This window comes from Abramis brama (genome assembly GCF_963993115.1).
Source record: "Abramis brama genome assembly, chromosome: 5".
In the NCBI taxonomy this organism is placed as follows: domain Eukaryota; kingdom Metazoa; phylum Chordata; class Actinopteri; order Cypriniformes; family Leuciscidae; genus Abramis; species Abramis brama.
This window is the reverse complement of record NC_139967.1, coordinates 33,178,041-33,203,520: the sequence shown is the minus strand read 5'-3', so window position 1 is coordinate 33,203,520 and position 25,480 is coordinate 33,178,041. Positions and strand designations below refer to the sequence as shown.

General features: G+C 37.1%; 1 protein-coding gene across 1 annotated transcript; it reads right to left on the bottom strand.

Annotated features, from left to right (window-relative positions):
- Positions 1-19: 19 nt before the first annotated feature.
- prlrb (prolactin receptor b) lies at positions 20-24,563 on the bottom strand. The gene is made up of 9 exons (XM_084114456.1): positions 24,307-24,563; positions 20,398-20,469; positions 19,862-19,994; positions 18,794-18,963; positions 16,506-16,684; positions 16,079-16,220; positions 14,040-14,139; positions 4,488-4,557; positions 20-3,281 (listed from the first exon to the last, which is right to left on the bottom strand). The coding sequence occupies exons 2-9, from the start codon at positions 20,462-20,464 to the stop codon at positions 2,646-2,648; spliced, it is 1,497 nt and encodes a 498-aa protein (XP_083970582.1). The 5' UTR covers positions 20,465-20,469; positions 24,307-24,563; the 3' UTR covers positions 20-2,645.
- Between the last annotated feature and the right edge of the window lie 917 nt (positions 24,564-25,480).

The following is a 25,480-nucleotide window of genomic DNA, read 5'->3' as shown; positions in this document are numbered from 1 at the left end:
TGATCACTTAACATAATGAACAGATTTAATTTAGATTTTTATTCACATGTAAACATTAACACACATATAAAAGCACATAAAAACAGTAATCCACTTGATTCATGGATTACTTTTACGTCTTCATGAACTTTTTGTAGTGTAAAAGTTTTGCTCGCCTGGACTTTCCTTCAGGATTTATTAAAAATATCTTTATTTGTGTTTTGAAGAGGAATGAAACTTATGAGTTTGGGAGAGAATTTACATTTTTGGATGAACAAACCCTTTAAATTTCATTATCAAATGAAACATACCATCACATCTATCCCTACCACAAACATCTGACTTGGGTTTACTTGTAGAATTAGGTTTATAGGCTACTTGAGAATGAAAAGAATGTTAACTGATCTAGAATAAACCACCAATTCTTGGCCGAATCAGTTCTCTGACTCAGAAGTGTTGTTTTTCTGTTTCATGAATTTCACTAAGAAAATGTTCAACTTTTTGATTATAACTTTTTTTATTTTAGCTTAAGACATGAAATGCAAATCTGGTGTTTATTGAAATGGTACAAAATAAAACAATTCCTAACCTTAGTAAGTGTCTCTGGACTTTGTCCAGCAGTGGATAGAAAACTGCATTACACATGCCATTGTCAGTGAAAGAATGTGAGGAGCTCATGCTAGAAACAACAATTATATTCCACAACATAATATTCATCAAACGTCTTGAGCTCACATTGTCACATCACAAACAAAATGAATGCAGTATATGTACCACAATGGGTGGTATTAAAAACAAAACAAAAGCCTTACATTCTAATTTAAACTAAACAAAAAAGCTGCACAACAGTACTACAATTTTCTTTCATGCTGAACCGAATGTTTGTCCTTGTATAGTGTTAAGTCAATGTTTGACTTAAAGTAACTCTTTACTGCAGACCATAAATGTTCCATGATGAGATCAGCTGACCCGTCTATGTCTGCCACCGTAACTAGCTCCTCTGAGGCGGTTCATTTAATATTATTTCCAAAAAAACATCAAAGGCCTGCCAGACCATTCTGGGCTCACTGCCCTCGTGTTTGGTTAAGCTTTGACGACCCTTTCGTGCTTTACACAGATCTAATCTATTATTTGACATTAGTCTTCATTCTTGTTGTCTTTATGAGTTTCCAAGTTCATATAGTTGTTAAATCAGAAGGATGCATTCACAGTTTGCTTAGGCAAAAAACAAGTAAATATTGATTGCCATTTTAACATTGAATCAGTGATAAATCAAGATTACATGATTTATTAAGTATAAATAAAATGGATTGTGAGCGACAGTTCAATAAATACACAGTAAAATCATAAGTTGTTTTGACCAAAGAAACATCACTTTTTATATTCATAGTATCATTGTGAATAAATATACAAAAGGTGCTTAAGTCTGCATATTAACTATAAAAATGCTTAACAACATTCGATTTTAAAAGATCAAGAGCAGCAAAAGCATTAAGAAAAGTGCCAGGTCTTTAGAGAGAGTGGTGAAACTCCAGTGTGGTGTTTTGTATGTCTGCTATGAGGTAGTAGGTTGAAACATTTTGAGAGGTTTAACAATTAATATAATTATCTTTAGCGGGATATTTTTTAACAGCTGTTGGTCGATGTGTAAAGGTTGAGAATGATGCGGTCTTTTAATCTCCTTTTCGACCCATTGCTGTAGCTGTAGTTGTGCAGGTTGACAGAAACAACACAACAAGGGGTGCGTTTCACAGTATCGTTAGCAAACTATGGTTGCAAGTTTTGTCGTTACCAACTTAGTTCAATGATTTGGTGTTTCCCAAAACCATAGTTCCAACAAGTATTCACAAAAATAGTTGTATGGTTGGAAGTACGGCTCTCAACCTGTGGTTACAAGCTAGTTTCTTGTTATAAATTACACGGACACGGATCATGCTCTCGAGCAAAATAAGCAAGATACTAGTACTGTTCAGCCATTCAATAAGGCAAATATCTTATCAGCCAATTACATGGCAGCAACTCAATGCATTAAGGTACGTAGGCATGGTCAAGACGATCTGCTGAAGTTCAAACTGAGACATTGGGACGAAAGGTGATTTAAGAACTAGGTGATTTAACTCAGAACTAGCAAGGTGTAGCTAATAAAGTGGCCGGTGAGTGTATCATACAAATTTCAGAGTGGAAATTTTAGTTTGGAAAGAGAATGAAAGCACAGTTTTTGAAGTGAGCATGAGTGAATGTGCTCTAGCATCCCATGATTGAATCAAACATTAGGAAATAAAGCAAAATAATGGCAAACTAAAATACTGATTTAGTCCTCAGATGCCATGTTCGCTATTTACAGCAATAATCTGGCATTAATTCAATCATGAACTGATTAATTAGCAGAAGTTATTACTCCACACAATTCTAGATTGTTGAGCCAACGTGGTTCGAATGACAAAATAGTGGTTTTGGGAAACAATCATGACTAGCTAGTTCATTTCTCAAATGATTGCATTGTACTATGGCAGTTAAGCAGCAATTTATATCATTGTATGGGAAATGCACCACAGATTTCTGAAATAACCCTTCTCACATCTCTACTAACAAAGTGCTTGATAGTTTGAACAGGACACTACAAGACAAAATAGTCCCAAACCTCTATAGTTCAAGTCACAAAATAGTCAAGATCCGCTTGAAAATGTTGTCACGGTTTCCATGTATCCCAGAGGTTCGATGACACCTCCAGTTTCCTCAGCTCCAGAAGTTTTGTCACATTTGACTTCTTTGTGTCCCTGTACAGGAATGCTTTCTTGTAGTACAAGGATATTATCACTGTTAACGTCACTGACCATACTGTAGTCCTCCTCTACTAGGAGCTTTGGGTCTCGTTTCTCTTTGTCAACCTCAACGTACCCTGTAAATCCACCAGGGGTGATGCTGACGTGCTCACATTTGCTATCGGAGATCATTTGTGTGTTTTGGTACTGAGCTTTTATTGGCGAGCCATTGGAATCAAGGTGAAGTCGTTGTTGAAGATCTTCAAGGACACTGATGGTGTCACTTAGCTGTTTGGAGACAGTCCCAGGGTGAGTTTTTAGCCCCTGACTGCTGTTCCATGTGATCTGGATCCTGTTTTGTGCAGTTTCTGCGGGACCGTTTTTTCCCTTTTGGTACTCAAGACGAGCTTTGCTATCAAACTCCGTTTCCTCATCGCAGTCAGAGACCACGAGATACTCCACCTGACGGTCTGAGCTCTGGGCTATTTGGGGATATCCCAGAGTAACCAGAGCACTGAAGATCTCCTCAGACTTCCCACTCTGTGAAACGAGAAGTAAAATGATTTTTGTATTTTGGCACAGCAGTTTTGTGGGGTCAATTCATTGTCAGTTGGAAAGGTTTCTTTTTTTTTGTGACCATGATGGAACGAAGAAGAAAACCTCAGTACAGATTAATTTGTAAAACTTTCATGATGTAATACAAACTTCAGTTGAAAACGATATTGGAAGTCTTAAAGTGCCACTATTGTGCTTTTTCAAATATTACCTTTCATGCAGTGTGTAATATAGCTGTCGTGCATGTAAACGATCTGCAAAGTTGTAAAGTCGAAAGTGCACGATAAATAAAGTTATTGTCTCCCAAAAGAAAGAATCGACTCTGAACCGGCTAAACGAGTCGTCAGGAATTCCAGTCTCACTTCCGTGAGATAAACGTAATGCGGTAACATTTGCATAATGTCCGCCTATGGTCTTCACTGGCTGCACGTGAACAACGTCTACTTTGACCCACCCTAAAACACTGTAGCTGGTTCGTGTTGTTAACATGTCGAGAAGATGCCGTTTTCTGAATATACAATTAGACACTATCACACTAATGGGTGATGGTGAGGAATTAGTTGCAACATCTCATAATGCACCTCAAACTGAGTAGCGCATCACTGAGAAATGTCCTGCTCAGGTCGTCCTTGCGATGGAGGTTTGGGTTGAATAACTAGTTGTTCCAGTGTTTCATCAGTGGACTCGCGTTCGGATTGATATGTTAAAATTAAATCGTTACCGTGTGTACAATCGCTGAGGACTGAGGAAGCCTCTGGAGCTGAAGTTCAGTTATGCTAATGGACGTTTAGCTTCTGACACGCGCTGTCCATGGTAGACCAATCACAACAGACTGGGCCGTCTGGCCAATCAGAGAGGAGTAGCTCGCGGAAAGGAGGGGATTAGAGAGACTGAATCTTCAGACGAGTCGTTTGAGAATCATTGAAAAATGTGGTGATGTGCAAATGTATATTATGAGAAAATAGTGTTGTTTGACCTTGGATGCATGTAAACATATTGTAGGAGACCTCCAAAACAAAATGAGGAACCTTTAAAATAGCATAATAGGGGCACTTTAAAGGCACTTTATTGTAAATAAAACAGCACTAACATTAGAAGTCAACCTCAGGGAAAATTAAATAATAAAGTAATGCATGATATGGCCCCTTTAACAAGCTAGAAATGCACAAATTATGGTAGTGTCTACTGTACCTTAAGGAGCTGAGTGTCTATGCCACTGATCTTCGGTTCTGGAACCGGTGGCAGTAAAAAATGCTTCACCCTAGAGAAGAATGCGAAAATGCAGAATTAACTTATTTTTAATGTAAGAACGGGCACAGTTTTATTTAACTTGAATGTGCAAGACTTTTGCTGCCAGCCACTTCCAGTTATTTCAGTTGAGCAAAAACATTTCATTATGCTGCTTGATGTAAAAAAATGTTTTGTTGTATTTGTATTTGTTTATATTATTAGGGGCCAAGCCCCGAAGGGGCTATGGCACCTATTGTATCTGTTAGTTTTCTTATTATTAGGGGCCAAGCCCCGAAGGGGCTATGGCACCTATTGTATCTGTTAGTTTTCTTATTATTATTAGGGGCCAAGCCCCGAAGGGGCTATGGCACCTATTGTATCTGTTAGTTTTCTTATTATTATTAGGGGCCAAGCCCCGAAGGGGCTATGGCACCTATTGTATCTGTTAGTTTTCTTATTATTATTATTATTATTATTCTTCTTCCTCCTCTTGAAGTCTATGGCAGCCCTATGAACCATACATAGGAAAATGATGAAATTTGGCACACTTGTAGTGATGGTAATGAAAAGTAATTGTAGCAATTTTTGAGTCTCTAGGACCAACTCTATAGCGCCACCAGCAGTTCAAAAATCCAACATTGAAATGGTTATAACTTTTGAACCCTTTGATCTAGAAAAATGAAACTTAGTACACCTGATTTATCTCATCATGCTGATCAGAACCAATATCTTACATCAAGACTCCGCCCATTACAGTAGTGGCCATTTTGAAAAGTACAGTATGCAGTTTTTTTGCTACTCCTCCTTCAAAATTGGTCTAATTTTGTCCAAACATGTACTCAAATGATCTTCGGACTGAGCCGCATAAAAGTACTGTCCCCGATTTTTTTGCTATATTGGAAAAAAAAAAGTTATGACGTCGCAAACTTAACGAGGTCGACCCAAAATTGGTTCAGAAGCTATAGCTCGGCCAAACTTTGATCAATCGAAACGAAAATTGGTACACTTCATCGGAAGCATGATCTGAGGTTCCATGCCAAAGTTGGGAACAGCGCCACCTACGGGTCATGAGATATGGAAAATGCATATTTTGGCCAATAACTTATGAACAGTTTGTCAGAAAATTATAAACTTGGTGTCTATCGATTCCTTGGGTCATGACAAATCCGTGGATATCGATTTTGCCATGATGGGATGTACCACGTGTCCGCCATTTTGAATGATGTCATAATTTGCAATATCTTTTAAACTATTTGAAATTTCTTCACCAAATTTGGTATGGATCATCATTAGCATGGCCCGAAGGTACCTGAGAAATTTGATCACAGCGCCACCTAGTGTTCCAGAGATATCATTGTTTTTTGAAAAAACGCTTATAACTTTTGCTAACATTGCTTGAAATTTGATTTCTTTATGTCAATATATTCCTTGGCTTATGCCGATTTCAACGATATCTCATATGTTATTTATCAACAATGTGACTGGCCGCCATATTGGAGTGAATGTAAAACAGTTTTTTCGCTACTCCTCCTTCAAAATTGGTCTAATTTTGTCCAAACATGTACTCAAATGATCTTCGGACTGAGCCGCATAAAAGTACTGTCCCCGATTTTTTTGCTATACTGGAAAAAAAAAGTTATGATGTCGCAAACTTAATGAGGTCAACCCATAATTGGTTCAGAGGCTGTAACTTGTGAACAGTTTGTCACAAAATCATAAAATTGGTGTCTATCGATTCCTTGCGTCATGTCGAATCTGAGGATATCTATTTTGCCAGCATTGGATGTACCACATCATAAGCTATATTAGCATTAAGTTAGCTTAGCATGCTAATCTCGTTAACATGATTTTGTGTGCTCATTCACACACTGAAGCCTCTCCTCTGCAGCTTTGTAAAACATGTCCTCTGGGTGGCGCAAGTGGTTCAACCATGCGTCATGAATCCCGAACCATTGTGGTCGTGGGTTCGAGACCAGTGTGGGGCGACTTTGAAATTGTGTATAAAATAATAATTTAAATTCCTTCCGGCTCTGCACTGCTGTTGGTGCTTAAATGCTAGCTGTGCTGCTGTAATTGATGTGCTTACTGTGCTTGATGTACATTAAATTTCTGATGTTTTGCTCTTCTGGCTCCGCATTGCGCTACAGCGGCTGTTGCTTGCTCTGCCTTGCAGGGCTTGGCCCCGTATTGCTGCTTGCAGCTATATTAGCAATTGTTATTGTCAGAATAACAATTCTTCTTCTTCCCAGTGGAAGTCTATGGCAGCCCTATGAACCGTACATAGGAAAATGATGAAATTTGGCACACTTGTAGAGATGGCCATGAATAGTAATTGGACCAAATTTGGTGTCTCTAGGACCAACTCTATAGCGCCACCAGCAGTTCAAAAATTCAACATTGAAATGGTTATAACTTTTGAACCCTTTGATCTAGAAAAATGAAACTTAGTACACCTGATTCATCTCATTATGCTGATCAGAACCAATATCTTACATTAAGACTCCACCCATTACAGTAGTGGCCATTTTGAAAAGTACAGTATGCAGTTTTTTTGCTACTCCTCCTTCAAAATTGGTCTAATTTTGTCCAAACATGTGCTCAAATGATCTTCGGACTGAGCCGCATAAAAGTACTGTCCCCGATTTTTTTGCTATACTGGAAAAAAAAAAGTTATGATGTCGCAAACTTAACGAGGTCGACCCAAAATTGGTTCAGAAGCTATAGTTTGGCCAAACTTTGATCAATCGAAACAAAAATTGGTACACTTCATCGGAAGCATGATCTGAGGTTCCATGCCAAAGTTGGGAACAGCGCCACCTACGGGTCATGAGATATGGAAAATGCATATTTTGGCCAATAACTTGTGAACGGTTTGTCAGAAAATTATAAAATTGGTGTCTATCGATTCCTTGGGTCATGACAAATCTGAGGATATCGATTTTGCCATGATGGGATGTACCACGTGTCCGCCATTTTGAATTTTGTCATAATTTGCAATATCTTTTAAACTATTTGAAATTTCTTCACCAAATTTGGTATGGATCGTCATTAGCATGGCCCTAAGGTACATGAGAAGTCTGATCACAGCGCCACCTAGTGTTCCAGAGATATCATTGTTTTTTGAAAAAACGCTTATAACTTTTGCTAACATTGCTTGAAATTTGATTTCTTTATGTCAATATATTCCTTGGCTTATGCCGATTTCAACGATATCTCATATGTTATTTTTCAACAATGTGACTGGCCGCCATATTGGAGCGAATGTAAAACAGTTTTTGCGCTACTCCTCCTTCAAAATTGGTCTAATTTTGTCCAAACATGTACTCAAATGATCTTCGGACTGAGCCGCATAAAAGTACTGTCCCCGATTTTTTTGCTATACTGGAAAAAAAAAAGTTATGATGTCGCAAACTTAATGAGGTCGACCCATAATTGGTTCAGAGGCTGTAACTTGTGAACAGTTTGTCACAAAATCATAAAATTGGTGTCTATCGATTCCTTGCATCATGTCGAATCTGAGGATATCTATTTTGCCAGGATTGGATGTACCACATCATAAGCTACATTAGCATTAAGTTAGCTTAGCATGCTAATCTGGTTAACTTGCTTTTGTGTGCTCATTCTTACACTGAAGCCTCTCCTCTGCAGTCTGTGATTGTACATCCTCTGAGTGGCGCAATGAGCTAAACCAAGTGTCATGAATCCTTAACCAATATGGTTGTGGGTTCGAGTCCTGTGTGGGACAACTTTAAAATTTTGTATAAAGTTGTCATTTCAATTCCTTCTGGCTCTGCACTGCTGTTGGTGCTTAAATGCTCGCTGCACTGCTGTGCTTGGAGTACATTTACATGTATATTCAATTTCTGCTCTTTTTGTTCTTCTGGCTCCGCACTGCTGTTGTTGCTTAAATGCTTGCTGCGCTGCTGTGCTTACAGTACTTGTAGATTGCTGTATTTTGTCTGCTTGCTGTGCCTTGCAGGGCTTGGCCCCGTATTGCTGCTTGCAGCTATATTTATTATTATTATTCTTCTTCCTCCTCTTGAAGTCTATGGCAGCCCTATGAACCATACATAGGAAAATGATGAAATTTGGCACACTTGTAGTGATGGTAATGAAAAGTAATTGTAGCAATTTTTGAGTCTCTAGGTCCAACTCTATAGCGCCACCAGCAGTTCAAAAATTCAACATTGAAATGGTTATAACTTTTGAACCCTTTGATCTAGAAAAATGAAACTTAGTACACCTGATTCATCTCATCATGCTGATTAGAACCAATATCTTACATTAAGACTCCGCCCATTACAGTAGTGGCCATTTTGAAAAGTACAGTATGCAGTTTTTTTGCTACTCCTCCTTCAAAATTGGTCTAATTTTGTCCAAACATGTACTCAAATGATCTTCGGACTGAGCCGCATAAAAGTACTGTCCCCGATTTTTTTTATTCTTCTCTGATCAAAAGTTATGACGTCGCAAACTTAACGAGGTCGACCCAAAATTGGTTCAGAAGCTATAGCTCGGCCAAACTTTGATCAATCGAAACGAAAATTGGTACACTTCATCGGAAGCATGATCTGAGGTTCCATGCCAAAGTTGGGAACAGCGCCACCTACGGGTCATGAGATATGGAAAATGCATATTTTGGCCAATAACTTATGAACAGTTTGTCAGAAAATTATAAACTTGGTGTCTATCGATTCCTTGGGTCATGACAAATCCGTGGATATCGATTTTGCCATGATGGGATGTACCACGTGTCCGCCATTTTGAATGATGTCATAATTTGCAATATCTTTTAAACTATTTGAAATTTCTTCACCAAATTTGGTATGGATCATCATTAGCATGGCCCGAAGGTACCTGAGAAATTTGATCACAGCGCCACCTAGTGTTCCAGAGATATCATTGTTTTTTGAAAAAACGCTTATAACTTTTGCTAACATTGCTTGAAATTTGATTTCTTTATGTCAATATATTCCTTGGCTTATGCCGATTTCAACGATATCTCATATGTTATTTATCAACAATGTGACTGGCCGCCATATTGGAGTGAATGTAAAACAGTTTTTTCGCTACTCCTCCTTCAAAATTGGTCTAATTTTGTCCAAACATGTACTCAAATGATCTTCGGACTGAGCCGCATAAAAGTACTGTCCCCGATTTTTTTGCTATACTGGAAAAAAAAGTTATGATGTCGCAAACTTAATGAGGTCAACCCATAATTGGTTCAGAGGCTGTAACTTGTGAACAGTTTGTCACAAAATCATAAAATTGGTGTCTATCGATTCCTTGCGTCATGTCGAATCTGAGGATATCTATTTTGCCAGCATTGGATGTACCACATCATAAGCTATATTAGCATTAAGTTAGCTTAGCATGCTAATCTCGTTAACATGATTTTGTGTGCTCATTCACACACTGAAGCCTCTCCTCTGCAGCTTTGTAAAACATGTCCTCTGGGTGGCGCAAGTGGTTCAACCATGCGTCATGAATCCCGAACCATTGTGGTCGTGGGTTCGAGACCAGTGTGGGGCGACTTTGAAATTGTGTATAAAATAATAATTTAAATTCCTTCCGGCTCTGCACTGCTGTTGGTGCTTAAATGCTAGCTGTGCTGCTGTAATTGATGTGCTTACTGTGCTTGATGTACATTAAATTTCTGATGTTTTGCTCTTCTGGCTCCGCATTGCGCTACAGCGGCTGTTGCTTGCTCTGCCTTGCAGGGCTTGGCCCCGTATTGCTGCTTGCAGCTATATTTATTATTATTATTATTCTTCTTCCTCCTCTTGAAGTCTATGGCAGCCCTATGAACCATACATAGGAAAATGATGAAATTTGGCACACTTGTAGTGATGGTAATGAAAAGTAATTGTAGCAATTTTTGAGTCTCTAGGTCCAACTCTATAGCGCCACCAGCAGTTCAAAAATTCAACATTGAAATGGTTATAACTTTTGAACCCTTTGATCTAGAAAAATGAAACTTAGTACACCTGATTCATCTCATCATGCTGATTAGAACCAATATCTTACATTAAGACTCCGCCCATTACAGTAGTGGCCATTTTGAAAAGTACAGTATGCAGTTTTTTTGCTACTCCTCCTTCAAAATTGGTCTAATTTTGTCCAAACATGTACTCAAATGATCTTCGGACTGAGCCGCATAAAAGTACTGTCCCCGATTTTTTTTATTCTTCTCTGATCAAAAGTTATGACGTCGCAAACTTAACGAGGTCGACCCAAAATTGGTTCAGAAGCTATAGCTCGGCCAAACTTTGATCAATCGAAACGAAAATTGGTACACTTCATCGGAAGCATGATCTGAGGTTCCATGCCAAAGTTGGGAACAGCGCCACCTACGGGTCATGAGATATGGAAAATGCATATTTTGGCCAATAACTTATGAACAGTTTGTCAGAAAATTATAAACTTGGTGTCTATCGATTCCTTGGGTCATGACAAATCCGTGGATATCGATTTTGCCATGATGGGATGTACCACGTGTCCGCCATTTTGAATGATGTCATAATTTGCAATATCTTTTAAACTATTTGAAATTTCTTCACCAAATTTGGTATGGATCATCATTAGCATGGCCCGAAGGTACCTGAGAAATTTGATCACAGCGCCACCTAGTGTTCCAGAGATATCATTGTTTTTTGAAAAAACGCTTATAACTTTTGCTAACATTGCTTGAAATTTGATTTCTTTATGTCAATATATTCCTTGGCTTATGCCGATTTCAACGATATCTCATATGTTATTTATCAACAATGTGACTGGCCGCCATATTGGAGTGAATGTAAAACAGTTTTTTCGCTACTCCTCCTTCAAAATTGGTCTAATTTTGTCCAAACATGTACTCAAATGATCTTCGGACTGAGCCGCATAAAAGTACTGTCCCCGATTTTTTTGCTATACTGGAAAAAAAAAGTTATGATGTCGCAAACTTAATGAGGTCAACCCATAATTGGTTCAGAGGCTGTAACTTGTGAACAGTTTGTCACAAAATCATAAAATTGGTGTCTATCGATTCCTTGCGTCATGTCGAATCTGAGGATATCTATTTTGCCAGCATTGGATGTACCACATCATAAGCTATATTAGCATTAAGTTAGCTTAGCATGCTAATCTCGTTAACATGATTTTGTGTGCTCATTCACACACTGAAGCCTCTCCTCTGCAGCTTTGTAAAACATGTCCTCTGGGTGGCGCAAGTGGTTCAACCATGCGTCATGAATCCCGAACCATTGTGGTCGTGGGTTCGAGACCAGTGTGGGGCGACTTTGAAATTGTGTATAAAATAATAATTTAAATTCCTTCCGGCTCTGCACTGCTGTTGGTGCTTAAATGCTAGCTGTGCTGCTGTAATTGATGTGCTTACTGTGCTTGATGTACATTAAATTTCTGATGTTTTGCTCTTCTGGCTCCGCATTGCGCTACAGCGGCTGTTGCTTGCTCTGCCTTGCAGGGCTTGGCCCCGTATTGCTGCTTGCAGCTATATTTATTATTATTATTATTCTTCTTCCTCCTCTTGAAGTCTATGGCAGCCCTATGAACCATACATAGGAAAATGATGAAATTTGGCACACTTGTAGTGATGGTAATGAAAAGTAATTGTAGCAATTTTTGAGTCTCTAGGTCCAACTCTATAGCGCCACCAGCAGTTCAAAAATTCAACATTGAAATGGTTATAACTTTTGAACCCTTTGATCTAGAAAAATGAAACTTAGTACACCTGATTCATCTCATCATGCTGATTAGAACCAATATCTTACATTAAGACTCCGCCCATTACAGTAGTGGCCATTTTGAAAAGTACAGTATGCAGTTTTTTTGCTACTCCTCCTTCAAAATTGGTCTAATTTTGTCCAAACATGTACTCAAATGATCTTCGGACTGAGCCGCATAAAAGTACTGTCCCCGATTTTTTTTATTCTTCTCTGATCAAAAGTTATGACGTCGCAAACTTAACGAGGTCGACCCAAAATTGGTTCAGAAGCTATAGCTCGGCCAAACTTTGATCAATCGAAACGAAAATTGGTACACTTCATCGGAAGCATGATCTGAGGTTCCATGCCAAAGTTGGGAACAGCGCCACCTACGGGTCATGAGATATGGAAAATGCATATTTTGGCCAATAACTTATGAACAGTTTGTCAGAAAATTATAAACTTGGTGTCTATCGATTCCTTGGGTCATGACAAATCCGTGGATATCGATTTTGCCATAATGGGATGTACCACGTGTCCGCCATTTTGAATGATGTCATAATTTGCAATATCTTTTAAACTATTTGAAATTTCTTCACCAAATTTGGTATGGATCATCATTAGCATGGCCCGAAGGTACATGAGAAGTTTGATCACAGCGCCACCTAGTGTTCCAGAGATATCATTGTTTTTTGAAAAAACACTTATAACTTTTGCCAACATTGCTTGAAATTTGATTTCTTTATGTCAATATATTCCTTGGCTTATGCCGATTTCAACGATATCTCATATGTTATTTTTCAACAATGTGACTGGCCGCCATATTGGAGCGAATGTAAAACAGTTTTTTCGCTACTCCTCCTTCAAAATTGGTCTAATTTTGTCCAAATATGTACTCAAATGATCTTCGGACTGAGCCGCATAAAAGTACTGTCCCCGATTTTTTTGCTCTACTGGAAAAAAAAAGTTATGATGTCGCAAACTTAACGAGGTCGACCCATAATTGGTTCAGAGGCTGTAACTTGTGAACAGTTTGTCACAAAATCATAAAATTGGTCTCTATCGATTCCTTGCGTCATGTCGAATCCGAGGATATCTTTTTTGCCAGCATTGGATGTACCACATCATAAGCTATATTAGCATTAAGTTAGCTTAGCATGCTAATCTCGTTAACATGATTTTGTGTGCTCATTCACACACTGAAGCCTCTCCTCTGCAGCTTTGTAAAACATGTCCTCTGGGTGGCGCAAGTGGTTCAACCATGCGTCATGAATCCCGAACCATTGTGGTCGTGGGTTCGAGACCAGTGTGGGGCGACTTTGAAATTGTGTATAAAATAATAATTTAAATTCCTTCCGGCTCTGCACTGCTGTTGGTGCTTAAATGCTAGCTGTGCTGCTGTAATTGATGTGCTTACTGTGCTTGATGTACATTAAATTTCTGATGTTTTGCTCTTCTGGCTCCGCATTGCGCTACAGCGGCTGTTGCTTGCTCTGCCTTGCAGGGCTTGGCCCCGTATTGCTGCTTGCAGCTATATTTTTAATTTATTATTGTAATGAAACATGTTTTATAGCACAAATAGTTTTACCATTTACTACGCATTGTTATTCTTCTAGTTATTGACCTACAGTTGCTAGTGAATCAGAAAACTGTGTTGAAAAATAAGGTGGATTCAATATTATGTTAATGTTCAATTTGTGTCATGCACATAATTCTGGATTCTAAAGTAAATCCTGGGAAAACTGTTATCTTTTATGCACTGTCATTAGTGTAAATCCCTTTTCAATAGGTAGGATGTCATGCTTACTTTTTCATCTTGACTGTCAGCACTCCTGCAGTCAGCAGGAAAATTATGACAGTTAGAGTGACGGCAAGGATCATAACTGCATTCTGTGTGTCAGACATAACTGCAAAATAAGAAACACAAAGACTTGTTTACTTTAAAGTGTCATCATCATCCTTTAATGCTGTATATTGAGTTAAAGGGGTCCTGAGTTACAAAGCACAAAGTCCACTCCAAAGGGAGTTATTCACTACATCAATAACTAAGCACTGTTTCAGAACTCCCTGAAATGCTTCGATTGTTGTCTTCAGTTTTCTACCGGGAACGTCATTTATACAGTAATTCCCATCCAAACCATATGCAAAAAAGGCCTGATGGTTGAATTTCATTAGTAGTGTGTCGAATTTGACATTTTCAAAACACACTCAAAGCGGTTGACCAATCACAGTACACTAGTCCAGCCGACCAATCAGAACACATTGCGTTTTTCGTAGAGCTGGGAACTAAACCGAGTGTTTCAGACAGACTGGGAAGTACGGAAGAGGATTAGGGCCAGGCAATAATAAAAAAATAAAACCATCTCGAGATTAAAGTCATTATAATGCGAGAAAAAAATCGTTAAATTTAGAGAAAAAAAAGTCGAAATACAATCTTGAGAATAAACTCATTAAATTTCAAGAATAAAGTAGTTGTGTTTCGAGAAAAAACTCATTAAATTTCGAGAAAAAAAGTCGAAGTAATCGTGAGAATAAACTCATTCAATTTCGAGAATAAAGTCATTGTGTTTCGAGAAAAAAAGTCGAAATGAAATGTAGAGAATAACGCATTCGATCAGTGTTCATTGCATAACCTACTGATTTCAACCTCATCGAGGTTTCGTGGTTTCCCTGGATACCATAAGACGCATTATTAATCGTTGTTGGTTGTGTACGCCTCCATCCACAGAATGTAACGACTGTAACCATCTATACAGCCATTAATGGCAATGCCATACGGTTTTAATTTATCATAGCTGTCCATATGCCAGAGTGCATTTGGGCCAGCGCAAGTGTAGGCTACTAGCGTCTTCAAGCGTCTCCTTCGTCGAAATTCCACATCTTGAGGATCAACAAGTTTAATAATGCGTCTTATGGTATCCTGGGAAACCACGAAACCTCGATGAATTTCATGTTGGACAAAAGCGAGTAGGCCTACATAGAATTGGACTGATTTTTTCTTCTAAAAAGACCTAGCCGACCTAGACCTAAGAATGTTTTATTCTTTGTTACTGAAAGAAAGTCTAAAATATAGCTTGACTAAGTGATCCAACTCTGCCATGTCCTCTATCAGTAGGCTATGCAATGAACACTGATGCGTTATTTGCATTATATGCGTTACAAATGCGTTATTCTCTACATTTCATTTAGACTTTTTTTCTCGAAACACAACGACTTTATTCTGGAAATTTAATGAGTTTATTCTCACGATTACTTCGACTTTTTTTCACAAAATTTAACGAGTTTTTTCTCGAAACACAACGACTTTATTCTCGAAATTTAATGAGTTTATTCTCGATTGTATTTCGACTTTTTTTTCTCGAAATTGAACGAGTTTTTTCTCGAAACACAACGACTTTATTCTCAATATTTAATGAGTTTATTCTCAAGATTGTATTTCGACCTTTTTTCTCGAAATTTAATGAGTTTAATCTCGCATTATAATGACTTTAATCTCGAGATGGTTTTATTTTTTTATTATTGCCTGGCCCTAATCCTCTTCCGTAGGGAAGAGAGAAGATACAATAAGCGAATGTAAAATATGTGAAAATTTTGTTTTTTGAACATTCAAGCATGAAAATCTATTCTAGTAAGACTTTGAAAAAGGGCATAATAGGTGCCATTTAAAATGTATCTAAAGGCAGAATTGTTTTTAAAAAAATCAAAAAAGTTATTTTAATTATCTTTATTTATACTTTACTTTCCTGTAGCCTGCACACTGTTGTGTAAGGCTAAACATGCTCAGTAATGTAGAACAATGGCTGGAAGGTGTGAAAGATTGAGTTGCTGTTGCTGGTATCATCTTACTGTCTGGAATCTGGATGAAAGCGGATGGGCTCCACTCACTCCAGAGGCCTTGGTCTAGTTTGCAGCGCACTTGCACGACGTACTTTGCTCCCGGCTGAGGACTATAGATGCTAAACTCCAACTGTTTTCCAGCACCATATGACTACAAACACAAGAAGAATGTGTCTCAATCATAACAATCAATCATTATTACATGGTATCAAAACATTGAAATGCAAAAATTAGCTTCTTAAAACCAGGGCCCCTATTATAAAAAGGAGAGTTTCTTTTTCATAATGAATTGATAATTAATTTATCAATCATCATTTAGAAGCAAATGTATATATAAATATATGGAATATTTTTAGATAGACCCCAAGTTTAGTATAACAAACCATTATAACATTTTTTAAGAACCTTGGTGACCATGAAACTATTTGAATCTCACCTCCCAATTGCTGCTGTACGCCTCGTCTCCGCTGTTTTTTAAGCGAACTTCATATCTGATTGTTACCCAGCCTGAGCGGGTGTCTGCGTCATGGGGAGGCTGCCACTGCACCAGGAAATATGGACTGTTCTTGGTCTGCATCAAAGTCACATTCACATTCTCTGGAGGGTGAGGCTGCACTGTGTGAAAGAAGATGAATCATCTTAAATGACATTCAACTGCACAGACACAGGGGTGGGTTTACCATTTTGGGGGGCCCTAAGCAAAAGCCAGGACCCACCATCCCCCTCACAATTAAGTGAAAAATATGCTTCCACTTTCCACTTTTTTTTTTTCTGGTTCATGTGGATTACACTCGTACCAGATGTGGGCCAGATCTGGGCCGACACTATGTTGCTGTCTGGGTATAATCACCACTGCTGTTGTGGCGAATTCTGACTCCTATCGATTCCAATTTTTCAGGTAAAAATAAATAAATAAATAAAAGTCAAACATGCCCCCAAGCCTGCGGGGCCCTTTGCATTTGCATGGTTTGCGTGGTGGTTAAACAATGCTACTGCACGGACACGATGTTCCATTACAATCAGTGTGCAACTGAACAGTGACAACAAAACATTTACTAAAAAAGGAAAGAACTGAATAGGGTCTACATGGATGGCTATTCCTCATATGCTTCTTGTACACTACCATTCAATTCAATTGTATTTATAAAGCACAATTAAAAACAACAACAACAGTGTTGTACAATGTACTAGAATGAATTAAAAATACAATAGAACCCACCATAAGAAATAATGAATGTAAAACAAACAGACATCACAAGTTGTATGCTAAAGAGAAAACATGTTTTTAACTTTGGTTTGAAAATATGAACTGTTGCTGCATTTATAATAGAAATCAGTAAACTGTTCCAAAGCTTAGGTGCGGCTACGGCGAAAGCTCGATCACCCCTAGATTTTAACTTTGACAGTTAATTAACTCTGGTTGGCGGACCTAAGAGTTCTCGCTTGACGGTGTTCACACAAAAGGTCAGAGAGGTAAGAAGGGTCAAGGTCCTTCTCAAGAAAGAGCACTTTGAAATTAATTCTTTCACATCAAAAGAACCATTCACAAGTTAAGAAAATCTTGAAAGAGTCAATTGTTGTTTATGGAAATTAATACTTTTAATTCAGCAAGGATGCATTAAATTGATCAAAAGACTCAAAGAAAGTTCAAAATCCTGGTAGAAATGTTCTGTTTCCACAAAAATATTAAGCAGCACAACAGTTTTCATTGATAATACCAAGAAATGTTTCTTGATTTCTGAAGGATCATGTGACACTGAAGACTGAGGTAATGGTTGCTGAAAAATCAGCTTTGCCATCACAGGAATAAATATATATTAAGGAACTTTTTAATATATATTAAAATAGAAAACAGTTCATTTAAATGGTTTTAAAATAGTTGTAATGAATTTTTTGATCAAATAAATGCAGCCTTGGAGAACTTTTTTTTGAAAAACAAAGCATACTATAACTGCATAACTGTTTTTATACACTTAATGCATTAAAAAAAATCCCCTGTGTGTCAAACCATCAACCATATGCCAGCACATTCAAGCATCTTCAGTGGGATATTTGATACATGGCTTGAGTTTTGCAGTATGCTAGACACAAACCTGTTCATCCTCATTCTATTCAGCTAGTCAGCCAGATCGGCCTCTGTTTAGTGCCATTTAGTACTTTTCCATTCCACTCGGACGCTCTAAAAGTCATCACCGTTTAACTCACCGTTACAGATGGATAAGCCCAGTGCACACGCATTTCTAGCAGGAATTGCAATGTTTTAGGGGAAATTGTAACTAAACTATATAATTGCAAATGCAGCATTATCTGCCTTGTGTTCTAGTAGAATGATCTAACTTGATAGTAATAAAAAGTTCTGTAATAAACAGTTTCATCATGAGGACATTAAGCTGCATGTGCCTTTATGTAGCAGTATATTGAGTTTTATAAGTTCAACTCCACTCCTGTCTTCATGAATCCTTGAAAATGACAGGAAGGGATGGAGTTAAACTCTGCAGGACTGAAGTCGCCCAACCCTGTTTAATATACACTATATTTAGCAGGCAGCTGAGCTCACTGCACTGTGGCTGTTGTCAAAACAACCCTGAAATTGGTCTCTGTAGTAAAACATCATTAACCATTCAAGCATGCTCAGTATACGCTAGGGGCATTTTGCAAGCACATAAAAACAAATCCATTTTTGGATGCATTTTAATATGTTGTAAACACAATAAATGAACTCACCGATATCCATAACATCAACTTCCACAGATTCTGAATAGGCTTTTCCCAGTGTATTGGAGGCCACCACTGTGATGTTGTATATGATCCAAATAGAGGTGTGCCGCTTATCAAAATAACAGGAATTGTCCCCCGCCTTATGATAATCCGGGCATTCAAAGACTTCCACGGAACTAAAAAAGATTATTGATGGTTGACAAGTTGAAATTGATGACATAACTTTTGGACAACAGATGAACCAAAACCTGAGATTTGTTGTTAGAAAATATGTAAACATGAACTCATACTAGCTTTAGTGTGCTTATTTATAAATGTGCGTACTATACAAATGTTCATATTTAGGGAATAACAAAAAATTAAGTTCCAGAATTATGAGAGCTACAAATATACACTAAGGTTCAAAAGTTTAAGGTTAATAATGTGTTATTCAAAGAAATTAATTTTAAAGAATTGTATTCAGCAAAGATGCATTAAAGTTAGGAGTTAAGACATTAATAATGTTACAAAAAAATTATATTTCAAATAAATGCTGTTCCTTTGAATTCATCAACAAATCCTAAACATTTTTTTTTTTATCAGGGTTTCAACACTGATAATACATCAACATTCAACATTGATAAGTAATGTTTCTTGAGCAGCAAATCAGCATATTCAAATGATTTCTGAAGGATCATGTGACACTGAAGCCTGGAGTAACGACGCTGAAAAATCAGCTTTGCAATCACTGGAATAAATTATATTTTAAAATATATTACACTAGAAAACAGTTATTTTAAATTGTAATAATGTTTCACAATATAACTGCATTTTTAATCAAATAAACGCCATCTTGTGAACATAAAATACTTATTTCAAAAACATTAAAAAGTCTTACCAACCCCGAACATTTGAACAATAGAGTATAGAGTAAATCATGGGATATCTTATTGAGCCAAGCAAAGCCTACATTCGAAACTGTGTCAGAATAAGCACACAGTGAGGAAGCTGTCCATGAATTAATACAGGGAAAAAGAAAAATGTAAAGGCAAGTTAAAAGGTACGGTGATGAATAGTGATTAAGGTTGCACTGACCTCTCTTTTCTATAATACAGTTGGTAGCTGGTGGGCAATCCACCAGTGGATCCAGGCTCCCACCAGCAAGTAAAGGTCTCTTTCTCAGGTGACCGACATCTTGTTAGTCTGGGCCTCCCCGGGGGAGAATGACCTGGAGAGATATTGTAATTGAAGAGTATATGATATATGATATCTGTAAAAGCTTATTATAGAACACCCTGTTATTGAATTCTTCTGGAATTAGTCCATATGTTGTGTGTTTATGGGTATTTCATATTGAAAACTAAAATGTATTATTAAAAACTATACATATAGATATAGATATACATATAACTATACATAACTCAATATATAGAAATTAAAAATCTGCACCCTGTTAGCAACATCAATTCAAATACAGGGATTCAATTCTGAATGGCACACAACCTGATGTACTGTACAGTTTATAGACAAAAGGCCAAACAAAAAACAAAAAAAAAACAATTCTGTGCGCACAATAGAAACTGTCTAAATTGTTTGGCTGATTTTTTTGAAGTCGTGCTTTGCTCACTTACACATGCTGTGTGGGATCCAAGAGAGAAGCCACATCAGAGTCAGCGCCTGCTCTGCATCTCTCCGCATTTTTCCTGCATGAGAAATAAAACGTCCACAAAGTCAATAAGGTGTCCACTCCACACCAACCACGTTAAGTATCACCTGTTTCTACTTTAAACATAAATCTAGACATGCAAAACAACCACTTAGCATGTGTAAACACCTTCACTTATCACAACAGCTGAAAGGTCATATGTGTACAACTGCATCGAGTTAACTAACTCCATGCTAAGACATATATGAAAAAGATGATCCCTCTCTGATTTCATAATGGCCATGATGGCATTAGTGGATTTTATTTTATTTTTTTTACTTTTTTATGTAGTAAATACACTCAGCTACAGTAAGTAAGATGATGAGTGACATTTTGATATGAAGACTCTGATTATGAGAGCAGCACAATCACAAACTAATCATAAAAAAATTACAAATCACAAGCACATCATGATCCCAGAAGAGATGTTTAACACAGAAAAATGAACAATGTTTATTTCTGACAGCATGGTAATGTAACACATAGCTGCCAACTCTCACGCATTCACCGTGAGACACACGCAATTGACACTTTTCACACGCTCTCACGCCACACATCCATTTTCTCACGCACAGAAAAATCGCGAAGCAAAGAGGACCGACAGACTAGACAGAGCAGGTTACTTATGATATAAAAAAAATCTCAGCTCTCAGATTCTGTCACTTTTATTACGAAATCCAAACAATAAATACCGTTTTGGCGCTTGTAAATGTGACGCGACAGATCCCTAGCAGCACGTGAACCGATCATCTCTGCTAATAGTAAATAAACACGAATGAACACTGTTGAAAGATACAGTACAACTTACCGAAATATATTCCTCATACATAATATCGACCAATCAATCAAACAAAGGGGTCAATAAAACAGCTGGAGAACAATTATGTCACATAACATTTACCTCAGGAAAGCCATTTAATGACCATAGCACGTTAGTTGGCTAGAAAAAAAGAGCTATAGAGAGTATTTTGCTAAATATGTGTACTATATTGCATATTTATTATATTTTTACTTATATCATTAAATTACGGAAGCGTATTGCATTCACTTGAGGGAAAATAATCTACTCTGTTTTTCTGAATTAACAAGTTAATTATCTCAGAATTACGAGATAATTTTTCATGAATAAAAAGTTTTTGCTCTGTTTTTCTGAATTAATGACTTAATTATCTCAGAATTACGAGATAATTAAGTCATTAATTCAGAAAAACACAGCAAATATTTTGTATGAAAAAATATCTCATAATTTTGAGATAATTAAGTCATTAATTCAGAAAAACAGAGCAAAAACTTTTTATTCATGAAAAATTATCTCGTAATTCTGAGATAATTAACTCGTTAATTCAGAAAAACTGAGCAAAAACTTTTTTTCATGAAAAATTCTCTCGTAATTCTGAGATAATTAACTCGTTAATTCAGAAAAACAGAGTAGATTATTTTTCCTCAAGTGAATGCAATACGCTTCCGTATTAAATAAAGTTGTTATTATAATAAAAAACGCAAAAAATTTTTTTTGTTATTTTTAACCGTAAATAATACTGCCAGCTGATAGGGCTCTCTGTATGTTTACAGCATTAGGTGAGTTGTTTTTTTCTTGAGAAAAATGAATGCCTATCTTGTGTAGCCTACCTAATATTTATCCAAATGAGTCAATATTAAATCAAATCACAATAATTGAATTGAAATAATAAAAAAGCGTAGCTTACCAGAAATTTAACCATGTAAACATTGTAACATGTTGTCACTAAACCTAATAAAATTCAGTTTAGTTACTAAAATGTTTTGACAATCACAATACACTTATTGTGATGCAATATTTTTTTTTTACACCCCCCCCTCCCCCAAAAGAATCAGTCAGGTGCAGAGAGGTGACTTAATGGAAAGTTACTGCCTTGGAAAGGGTGAGTTCCAATGAGAGACAGATTGAAAGGGCCATCAATCTGCTTTATGTTTTTGGATAATTTTTAGAAACACTTGGCAACAATATCTTGTAGAATATAGATGCAATTCATGCAATGCATTTTGTGTTTACATGTTTTAGTTTCCATGGACATGCCATCAGCTTTATTTACAAACTTATAAGTCTTCAAAATGCCAAGGACGAGATTAACCCAAATGCTCATGCAATGAACTTGGTATAAATCCGACAATCTATTGTCTGTGGTCAGTACGGTCTTTTATTTTCCCACATTATATTGAGAAGGAAGTGGGCTGAAGTCCAGGTTTAAAGGACCTCGAAACATTTGACATTAAAGGAATAGTTCACTTAAAAATGAAAATTCGGTCATCATTTACTCGCCCTCAAGTTGTTTCAAACCTGTAGGAATTTCTTTCTTCTGCTGAACACAAAAGAAGATATTTTGAAGAATGTCCGTAACCAGACAGTTGATGGAAGTCATCAATAGGAAAAGAATACTATGTAAGTCAATGGGGTCCATCAACTGTCTGGTTACCGAGTCCGACATTCTTCAAAATATCTTCCATTGTGTTCAGCAGAAGAAAGAAATTAGCCCAACACCACCCAAAATCAAACAATAAGCAAATAAATACCTAACTAACTAAATATTCATCCTTAAAAGACAGATTTTTACTATCTAAGATTAGATATAACAGGGCTCAAACACATGAGGGTAAAGCTGGCAGTGGAGGCCAAGTACCATCAAGGATCAAACTAAATGTATAAACGGTCTAAAGAATTATCAATTAATACATATTTTGCAACAGGCAACACAAAAGCAAGTCTTTTCCAAAAATCTGTTCATCTGATGCTCAAAATATTACTAGGGTAGGGAACAGCAAACTGCAGTGCATACTATTACTGAGTCTACTCTACACAAACTCCAGTCTCATTTGGTCTCTCCTCAGGGGCCAATTTTTGCCACCGCATTCTCAGTCACTGATAACAATGTGATAGCCATAAACAAATACATATTGCTTCAGTAAGCCATGATCCCAGTTCATGATCCCAATTGAACAAAAAATGTAGGCTGGAGAAAGAGATTATGTCCTGCAGACTATGCTTCTATGGTCACCGTGATTTCACCAAGTATGTTCCTGGATCAATATTTTGCTGATCCTGGAACAACTTTCCTGTCTGTAAATTTAGCCATAACCGTATCCCTACCCCCTAAATCTAACCCTACCCGTAACTTTTCCCTTGAATCTGAGGGAAATTATAAAAATATATTTAAAAAAATTATATGATCAATAAGTTATGACAACATATGTTTTTGCTTTGCAATTTTCAACTTTTTTATGTTATGCTCTACAAGATTCAGCTCTTTTTTTTTTAAGTCAGTTTAATGTAATTTAAGTTGAAATTACTTAAACATCCAAGTTGATTGTCACCTTAAATGACAATGTCATTGTGAAACGACTTAAACATCCAAGTTGATTGTACTTACAAATTTAAGGTAGCATGTTTTTTTGTTTTTTTGTTTTGACTGTAGGAGAGTAACACTGATGTAGAAGCACCTAACCCTGGTTGTGAGACAAAACTTGACATAAACTGCAAACTTGTCTCTTACATGATTGGTTGATTGAAATGTTTTTCCAGGAACAACAAAGATGTTTAATTTAAACAGCCAATAAGAAATACATAAAATAATATTAACTGATGTTTAAACAATAATCAATAATCCAAGAATGACAAAAGAATAGTGCAAATTTTAAGGACGCAGCTGTTTAGCGGCATTTAATTATCCTTGCATGTAATATAGTTTTGATCGCGGTATTACGGCACAGAACAAAATAAGTGCACAATGACATAACATAGTTTCCGCCGCTTTATAAAACATCGTAATATCGAGTGTTTTCTTTTGACGCGGAGACTCACCTGGATCCGCCACCCAATCCGTGACCGAAATTACACACACAGCTTCACCTGTGATTTTCCCATAATCCACAAACGTGCTGCATTTTGGACTGTTTCACTATGAAAACAGTCTATCCGAAGCGATGTCCCCCCTCAAAACGCACACTATGAGAGAGGAAAGGCCAAATACAAAGTCACCCTGTTGACACCGCAGTCCCAGCTCTGAGTCTTGTGCTTGCACACAAACAGCCCTAAAGCTGCAGAGACTCTTGAGGAGTGGCATGATGGGTCTGTCTGCGGACCGCAAGAGAGGGGCGTAACAGAAAGTGGGCGTAACTTGAAGTTGTCTAAATCACACAGAACCATGAGCAACTTGAAGTGAGCGTAACCTGAAGTGGGCATAACTTGAAGGGGCGTAACTTGAAGTCTTGCAGGCTGCAGACAGATTCTAGAGCCATATTGGGTATGATGTTACTTGCATCACACACAAACGGGCCAATGGAGACGTTTCCAACAGATGATGAGGAAAGTTCGTCGATATAAAACATTGATGTTCGCCTAATAAAGCATTGTCTGGAAGTTTAAAATATATATATATATTTTTTTTATTATTTAAAGTTATGGGACTAAGGCGGTCAAAGAGAAAAAAGACAGATGATAGGCCTACATACAGACAGATAAAAAGATGGACAGTGCTAAGTGGTTGCTATAGTGTGGTTCTGACTGGTTACTACTGAGGTGTTCTTGCTGCTTGTTGCTAGGTTGTTCTGTCTAGTTAATAGGACTTGGCAGTGAATTCTCATGCAGCAGGCCAGGGCCCACTAGAGGGCCTCAGCAAACTCCCGGGGACCCAAGATGACTTAATTATTAAAAATAAGATAAAACAAGCTTAAAACATATTTCTTTTTTTAATTCACCCTATCAACAGCTTTTTTTTCTTTGAAGAAATCAGAATTCCCACACAAATTCGAATGTACAAGTAAGCCTAATGAAAAAGTGTGATTTTCTAGACCCGAAAAGTAATTTAAATGAATAAAATCTTAAACTGCAAAAATGGTCTTCTTACTTGTCTTTTCCAGAACAAATATATAAACATTATTAAAGTTTGTAGGCTTACTTGTAAAAATGAAGTGCAGTTTATGCTTAAAACAAGATTTAAAAAAATCTGTCAGTGAGGTAAAATAATCTTGGTTTC